Below are 9,108 nucleotides of genomic sequence, written 5' to 3'. Positions count from 1 at the left end.
AGCGAGAGAAAGCGAGAGCGAGAGAAAGCGAGAGAAAGCGAGAGCGAGAGAAAGCGAGAAAGCGAGAGAGAGCGAGAAAGCGAGAGAGAGCGAGAAAGCGAGAGAGAGCGAGAAAGCGAGAGAGAGCGAGAAAGCGAGAGAGAGCGAGAAAGCGAGAGAGAGCGAGAAAGCGAGAGAGAGCGAGAAAGCGAGAGAGAGCGAGAAAGCGAGAGAGAGCGAGAAAGCGAGAGAGAGCGAGAAAGCGAGAGAGAGCGAGAAAGCGAGAGAGAGCGAGAAAGCGAGAGAGAGCGAGAAAGAAAGCGAGAGAGAGCGAGAAAGAAAGCGAGAGAGAGCGAGAAAGAAAGCGAGAGAGAGCGAGAAAGAAAGCGCGAGCGAGAGCGCGAGCGAGAGCGAGATTTTTCTCGGTTTTCAAAGTGAAAGGAGTGAAGTCACTATTTGGGTATGTTGAGTACTTTAAATCGCACAAAAAGATGCTGCAGTTCAGGATCATCTCCTCAGCAAGATTTGAACAACATTCACCAAAATCTCTTTGGTTGGCTGGAGAACTGTTAGGTCCTTACATTTAAATTCTTGTAATCAGGACTCTTATAATTGCAGCAAGACTTAATTGTGTATGACTGCAGCAGCCATCTTCAAGAAGATCACTAGCTGAGCATTTAGTAATAGAGGATTGTGGAGACCATCTTTAACCACTTGCCACGTAGTGATTATATGGCTTAAAGGGTGGCTCTAGACATCTTTCCGTGTGCACGTTTCCTGCATGCCCTCTGCATCAATTACAGCAGCCCTTTACCATGTGATTGCATTTTCCAATCACAAGTCATCACAGATGTAAACACAACAGGTCTTTGCTGTTTAACAGCTCTTTCCCTCAGAGACCGTTTGTAAGGGAGAGCTGGATCTGTGCTGGAGCAGTGAGTCTTGACAGATCACAACGCTTTTAAAGTGTTTTACAGTGCTCTGACCTGCAATGCAGCCTCATCAGCGCCAGTCAGTGCAGCCTCATCTGCGCCCATCAGTTAGGATTCTGAAGAAATTGTTTTTATTTATTTATTTATTTGCAAAACTTTACAACAGAAACTAAGAAACTTTTTTTTTTCAAAATGTTACTTTAAAGCAAAAAATAAAAAACCCAGGAGGTGATTAAATTACCACAATAAGAAAGCTCTGTCTCAAAAAATTATACAAATTAAATTTGGGTACAGTGTTGCATGGCAGAGTAATTATTCAAAATGTGACAGTGCTGAAAAGCGACTTGGGCAGGAAGGGAGTGAAAGCGCCCAGTATTGAAGTGGTTATGGGGACTACAGGGGGTAGCCATTTTGGATCAATCTGAAAGGGAAATGTAGGGACAGAAAAAAGGAAGAGAAGGAGCTGGACATTAGGGAAGACGAGCGACGCACTCATAGTGGGCAGGCTTAAAAGAGGGAGTGGGGAATCGAGTTTTGGACCTGCAAGAAACCCACTGCTTGCAATCACTTTCAAGTGAAACTGGAGGCCCACTGCTGGTGATTGCTACCAAGCGAGTCCTGCTGCCTGTTTTTTTGACTCTTTGTCAAATTTATAAAGCAGTAGTATGGCCTTAACACAGAAATATATTGTGTCCTGTTTGGTTACTGTGTATGCTCTACACCAGGGATATGCAATTAGCTGACCCCCAGCTGTTGCAGAACTACAAGTCCCATGAGGCATAGCAAGACTGACAGCCACCAGCATGACACCCAGAGGCATGATGGGACTTTTCATTTTGCAACAGCTGGAGGTCTGCTAATTGCATATCCCTGCTCTACACCATCCTCTGCATTTTACAAATGATATGCAAGATGTAGTCATTGTATTTTCTGTGGCGTATTGCAGAGACTGGCATCTGCTCTCTTTTTTAAACTGGCTCTTTAGTCTTTGTTTCTAGCCAATTCTTGCACTTTGATTGTCATTAACAGCAGAGGGAGACACCATGTAAGGTATATGGGGGGGGGGGGGGGGCTGTAGAATATTAAAACAGACCTTTACTCATAAAAACTAATCTGCCTCACGTTGTATTTCTCCCCACCTCCCAATAATGTATTCCTCTCTGCCCCTGCCTCCATTCTCGAGACAAGAATAATGTGTCCCTACACCTGGGAGCCTTATGGTAAATGCATGGTTACATACCCCAGGAGGCTTCAGCTGAAGCATACACTTTTCTGGAGGAGGACAAGTGTGGCACTGGAAGATGGCAGATGCAGAGCTGGAAGAGGAGGGCGGATGCAAAGCACACCATCAGTGGTCCAGCTACCTAAATCTGGAATATACAGCCATATCCTGATGGCTAAAAGGGAAGAGATGGCACAGGACACGGCATGCAGCAGTGGAGTGTGGCACATTACAGCACAATTATGGGTTCGCTGGTATGTGAATTGTGGATAACCGAAAAAGATAAAAGAAAAAAAAAAAGGACAAGGAGGAGTAGGGGCTGAAGTTCCTTTTTAAAGCGGAACTTCACCCAAAAAGGGGGGGGGGGGGCACAACGACTTTACATGTATTCCCTAACTTTTAATAAAAAATAAAGAAATAAATTAAAAAAAAGGCTAAATATCTTTTCTAACACCACAGCTGTGCGGTCACGATTCCCCTCTGCTGGTCTTCCCCGTTCTATGGAGAGACATAGGAAGGGCAGAGAGTCCTCTGTGACGTCAGCCGGCCAGCACAGGGCTAATGTGACCACACACGGTAATCATGGATCAACAGCCACGATTACGGTTGTCAGCACAGACAGGGGGACACAGGAACTGGCAGGATCAACAGGAAAGATAGGAAGGGAAAAATGGCATAGCACAAGCACTGTGCTATACAGCACTCCTTAAAAGGAACAGGATCTTATTTTTCATAGTTACAGCCACTAAGATGCTGGGACCCAAAGACTGGTGAGGAAACACGTTCGGGTGAGGACAACGATGGATCCCTGGACAGGTGAGAGTCTAAAAGTCAGCAGCTACAGTTTTTGTAGCTGTTGACGTTTATTAAAGAAAGGACTGAAGCTCCTCTTTAAGGCGGCTGTGTATTGTATTCGGCTGCAGTCAATTTATACACAAATGAGATTATTTTGCAATCCTTCGATTACATAATGACACAGTGACCAAATCTAAATAAATGTGACAAATGTGTAGACAACAGTAGCAGACATAATTTGAAAGGAATAGGCACACGATTCATTCTGTGTGCTTCTTAATAAACGCCCCCATAATATCTGGGATCTCAGTGATTCACACACACACAGAATATACTTACTGGTAAACATCAGGTTAAAGAAATGACTGGCAGCTGCCAATACCACACGATGAGCTGGGATCTTTCTGTCTTGCACCATAAGAATAACATCACACAAGGTTTTCTAAAACACAAATAAAAATAAATAAGAAAGTAGAGGAAGAGTAGACACCAAATCCAGAAAACAATTACATTATGACAGTCATAGCGCTGATTATAGCAGAGCAGGAGCAACCGATACCCGATCTGAATCTGATAAAAACAGACGAATGGGGATCCGTTCCTCATCCATCTGGCAGATCAGATGACAGTTGGGTGTAAACGGACAGGTGGTCCGTTTACACCCGACCACCCATAGAGGAGAGAGGACTGCGTCTGTGTCCGCTCTACATAAGTGAAGTGGACACAAACCAGCCATCTGCCTGCTCAGTGGACAGACTCCCCGCTGAGCAGGCGGACTCCAATGGAGCCTGCCCCATGTGATCCCTGCTCTGCTGGTAGCCATTACTTCCTACTGCTCCGCAGCTTATGTCCCTTGGCATCCTCCTGTCCAATGCAGAGCTATGGGACCTGCATTGCCCTTTATGTCAGAGGGCATGAAAAAGCTAGAGCATACAGGAGAAAAAGCTGCGGGGACTGATGTAGTAGCCTAGCGGGAGCCTGTGAGAGAAGATTGGATAAGCAAAAGTACTTTTTTTTTGCCCAGAATTCAATAAATATATATATGAAGAAGAAAAAAAAGGGAAGAAAGAAGAAAAAAAAGGGAAGAAAGAAGAAAAGGGAAGAAAGAAGAAAAGGGAAGAAAGAAGAAAAGGGAAGAAAGAAGAAAAGGGAAGAAAGAAGAAAAGGGAAGAAAGAAGAAAAGGGAAGAAAGAAGAAAAGGGAAGAAAGAAGAAAAGGGAAGAAAGAAGAAAAGGGAAGAAAGAAGAAAAGGGAAGAAAGAAGAAAAGGGAAGAAAGAAGAAAAGGGAAGAAAGAAGAAAAGGGAAGAAAGAAGAAAAGGGAAGAAAGAAGAAAAGGGAAGAAAGAAGAAAAAGGGAAGAAAGAAGAAAAAGGGAAGAAAGAAGAAAAGGGAAGAAAGAAGAAAAGGGAAGAAAGAAGAAAAGGGAAGAAAGAAGAAAAGGGAAGAAAGAAGAAAAGGGAAGAAAGAAGAAAAGGGAAGAAAGAAGAAAAGGGAAGAAAGAAGAAAAGGGAAGAAAGAAGAAAAGGGAAGAAAGAAGAAAAGGGAAGAAAGAAGAAAAGGGAAGGGAGAAGAAAAAGGAAGGGAGAAGAAAAAGGAAGGGAGAAGAAAAGGGAAGGGAGAAGAAAAAGGAAGGGAGAAGAAAAAGGAAGGGAGAAGAAAAAGGAAGGGAGAAGAAAAAGGAAGGGAGAAGAAAAAGGAAGGGAGAAGAAAAAGGAAGAGAGAAGAAAAAGGAAGAAAGGAAGGGAGAAGGAGACGGAGACATTTATAAAAGCACAGAATATCCTTTATAAATATGCTTAGCACTCGGCTTCCATTGGGAGGGCAAAGCAAGGGAAGCTCTATTAAATGAATGGAAGAAAAACAAAAGCCGGAAGGAAAGCCCATTCACGTGACATTTCAGAATCACACAAAACAGTACAGAGTTGCACTCATTACATACCCTGAGGAATCTGTAAAATGTGAACAATTTTTAAAGAACCCTTAAGTTCAAATCCAAATTCTTTATTTTTAGACCCCTTTCACACTGAGGCGCTTTGCAGGAGCTAAAGTGCTAAACATAGCGCCTGCAAAGTGCCCTGAAAGAGCCACTCAGTGCACTACAATGCCCCCTGAGGGCTTTCACACTAGAGCGGTGCGCTTGCAGGATGGTCAAAAAAGTCCTGCAGACCACAACTTTGGAGCGCTATAGGAGCAGTGTATTTACCATGCCTAAAGTGCCCCTTCCCATTGAAAACAATGAGGCAGCGCTCCAAACCCGCTTGCTAAGCGCCGCTGCGACCCAGTGTGAAAGTAGCCTAAATGCAATTCAAATTAAACTATTAGAGCCAGTTCACACAGGGGCAACACAACCCGGAGCATACCAAGCCCTTAGGCATGGTATGGATTTTAAGGGGAACCCCCTACGCCGAAAAATCTGTGTGCCCCCCCCCCAAAATCCATACCAGACCCCTATCCGAGCACGCAGCCCAGCCAGTCAGGAAAGGGGGTGGGGACGAGCGAGCACCCTGTCCTCATGTTGATGAGGACAAGGGCCTCTTCCCGACAACCCTGCCCATTGGTTGTCGGGGTCTGCGGGCGGGGGGGGCTTATCGGAATCCAGGAGACCCCTTTAATAAGGGGACCCCAGATCCAGGCCCCCCACCGTATGTGAATGAGTATGAGTTACACTGTACCCCTACCCATTCACCTGAGAGAAAAAAAAAAAAAAAAAGTGTAACACACACACGCACACACACACACACATACAGGTTTTTAACCCCCATTGCAGTATTCCCGAGTCTGGCTCGGGGTGGAAGTTTTATACCAAAAGCGGTAACCCCGAGCCAGACTCGGGACCGCATCACTGTATGCAGGAGGAGGTTTACTTACCTTCTCCCTTGGATCCAGCGATGTCCCCACGCTGTACGAGCGGCTCATCCTCCACTCGATTCATCACGGAGCCGATCTCCGTTCCCTGCGAGCATTGCGACGCACGGGGACGGAGATCAGCGCCAAATTCAAAAAGTAAAAACACACAGTATACATACAGTATAATGTAATCTTACAGATTACATTGCTGCATGTAATTATTTCACATCCCCTTTGTCCCTAGTGGTCTGTCCAGTGCCCTGCATGCAGTTTTAGATTATAAAAAACTGTTCTTTATGCCTGGAAACTAGAGATTGTCCATAGCAACCAAAACTGTCCCTTTACATCAAAAATGATTTTAGACCAGCTAGAAAACAGCGATAATAAATTAGAATCACTCACAGAATTGAGCGACAGCGATTTGTGGGGAGATCCGTCATCAAATATTGAAAAGTAATGACAGTGACAATTCTGCAACTGAGCAAATTTCAGTGTTTTTGATTTGATTACATTATTGAATAATTTTTATTATTGTTATATTATTATTTGGTATAATTAATTTATAGTTCTTTATTATATTATAATTTATTATTTCATTTTTCAAACTTTATCATACCTGAAATGTCTACTAGACTCTGGTTTGGACAGATTTAAGTGAGTTATTCCTAAGAATTGCAGGACTATAATATAAAACGCCAAATTTTCATGCAAAATAATTGTACCGCTTTCAGCACCTAAAATCTGAAATAATCATACCGCCAGGGAGGTTAAAGTAATTTATTAGGCAGCTCCAGGGGTCTTCTTCCGACTTCGGGGGTCTCTTCTGCCAGTCAGAGTCCCATGGCATGCTGGGACTGTGGCGTCATAAGGGGCGGGGTCACATGTGACATCACCCGGTGACCACGCCCAATGCCTTTAAGTAGTTGTGCACGTTGCACATGGAATTACAGCGGGAGAGAGCGTTGTGTCAACAAGGCAGGAAGAGAAGAGAAGAGAAGAGAAGAGAAGAGGGAAGAAGATGACGCAGAAGACAGGGCCAATGCTAGCAAAAGAGCTGGAAGAAGATAGTGGAGGATGCGGCAGAAGAACTGGAGAGCTGGAGAAGTGATCTGCGAATGCACATATATTCTACAGATAACTAAACAGACAGGTAGATTTCTTTTTTGTAGAAAAGAAATTGCATAACTCTTCTGCCATAAAGAGCCTGCCTGGGCAATGTGTTTTAAATTAAGACTTTAGTTCCTCTTTAATGGCACAGTTCACCTTTACCAAAAAAAAAAAAAAAGTCTAAGCAGATAAGAGGTCTGTAGATAAAACAAAGCATGCAGCTTTGCCCAAAATTGAATAAGGCCCTTGCTATAGATGTAGGCCATTTATGTACCTCATGAAGCCTGAATGGAAAACTCCCCAGATGTTGACAAGGACATTGCTAAGAGTTGCCCTTCTGTTACTGAAAACCCCTCACATACTCTCTCCCCTAATGATGTAGCTCTAAGCTCATTGTTTGAGAGATCACTCTTGTGATGTTGAAGGTGAACAGTAAGGATCCATTAACACCTAGGCAATTTGAATCGCCATGATTCTGCCTGCGATTCCAATTTGCGGGGCGCATTTTGCGATGCCATTACTTCCTAGGCCCGGTTCACACTTGTGCGATGCAAGAAACGTTGCGAATCCTATGCAGGTCCCTCCATCACATCTGATACGCAGGCAGTTCACACTGTTCTCTGCAAACCACTGAGTGTGTCACTATGAAGTTAATGACACCCTCAGGTCAGTTCGCAGAACATAGTGCGAACTGTGGAATCAGATCGCATGGTCTGAACACCCTTGCGATTGGAATCCAGTACAAAAAAAAAAAGGGGGGGGGGGTGTCCTGCGCCATTTTGGTTGGCCAGGATGCGATTTCAGCCATACAAACTGTACGGCTGAATTCGCACTGCACAGACATCGCATGTGATGTGCACAGGCATGGTGTGTGAATCACATGCGATGTCTGGCATCTCAACAGTGTGCAGCCTCATTGGCATCCCAATTGTGGTGCAATTTTACCATGATAAATTGCACCGCCAAATGCTCAAAAGAAGGTCCTGCTCCTTTTTGAGCAACAGGCTGTGCGTGTTGCAATTAAGCGTGGCAAAAAAAGTCTGCGCTACGATTGGGGTGCCAATCAGAAGGAATGGCATTAAACGCGTTGCGCACACTGTGATTCTAATAGCCTAGGTGTGAATGGAGCCTAATCACTGAGCCTCTCTGAGCAACATCCTGGGAGTTGCTTAGTGAAGCTTCATGAGGTACAGTATATAAATGACCTACACATCTATGGCTGGGTACATTGGGATGACATCTGTGATAGGTGACACTACATCTCTCTGTACAGAGGGACACACACAACAGGGCTCTATGGTGAGATGACACAAGGGGAGGCCTTACACAGGTAATACAGATTGTCATCACTCTGTCATTGGTCAGCTGTGTTCTGTGTTGGCCCTCTGAGGTCACCATACCCCACAGACAGGCCTCAGTAGGACAGCGCCCCCGGCAGACTGGTTACCTGCTTCCTCATGACATTCATGACTCCCATAAAACTGGCCAGCAGTTTGGCTTCCTCCCTGGCGGCGAATTTCTTCTCGGTCTTCTTCTTGCTGCTGGTTTTCTCGGCGCCCTGCGCTGCCATTCTTCTCAGTCCCGCCCCGCTTCCCCGGCTCCCCACCGGAGCACACAGCGACCCGCCACCGTAAACAACAACAACAACAACACGGCAGTCACCGACACTCAGCTCACCCAGCACGATCGCTATTGGTCGACGATGACGAGGCCCTGAGATCTAGCGGATTCCATTGGCCTGCTGGATGCGGCGGCGCAGTGTTCACGTTTCCTCCTAGTGACGTCAGCGGCATGGCCGGAGAGTTGTGCGGGGCGGGTTGTGTTGGTGATGGAGGGGAGGTGTCAGTACGGGAAGTACTCCTCCCTCCCAATACATGTACATTATATAGAAGTCCATGGGCGGGCGGGCGCCTGCGCTTTCTGTGTTCCTATGGAAAGTGCCTATTAGAATTCAGTGAGAGAAAGAGGGGTCTGGCTGCAGAGTGGAGCTCCTCTGATGACAGGAAGCACGTGGCCTCCATTTCATTTTTTTTTTTTTTTTTTTTAAACTGAACTTTGTGAATCTCTGCAGCTGGAGCTCCACTATAGGAAGCGGAGACCACATGATGCCTGTGCAGAGTGGAGCTCCAGTGACTGCAGTCTGCACCACATGCTGTTGTTCCTATTAGCTGCTTAAAGAGGAAGTAAACCCTTCCAAACAACTTGGACCTATAGGTAAGCCTAGAT

At 45.3% G+C, this 9,108-nt stretch overlaps 1 protein-coding gene across 1 annotated transcript in view; it reads right to left on the bottom strand.

Annotated features, from left to right (window-relative positions):
* The window catches only part of KLHL7 (kelch like family member 7), a 37,988-nt gene extending 29,341 nt beyond the window's left edge, over positions 1-8,647 (bottom strand). The window contains exons 1-2 of the mRNA XM_077491280.1: positions 8,330-8,647; positions 3,268-3,370 (exon numbers count right to left, since the gene is read on the bottom strand). Of these exons, the coding sequence (XP_077347406.1) occupies positions 3,268-3,370; positions 8,330-8,452 (226 nt within the window). The 5' untranslated portion in view covers positions 8,453-8,647. The remainder of the gene's footprint in view (positions 1-3,267; positions 3,371-8,329) is intronic.
* Positions 8,648-9,108: the final 461 nt, after the last annotated feature.

The sequence above is a fragment of the Lithobates pipiens genome, unplaced genomic scaffold (assembly GCF_037356315.1).
Source record: "Lithobates pipiens isolate NorthernLeopardFrog02 unplaced genomic scaffold, aLitPip1_a1.2 Scaffold_19, whole genome shotgun sequence".
Taxonomy (NCBI): Eukaryota; Metazoa; Chordata; class Amphibia; order Anura; family Ranidae; genus Lithobates; species Lithobates pipiens.
Note: the sequence above shows the minus strand (reverse complement) of the source record. Positions and strands in the feature narration are given on the sequence as shown.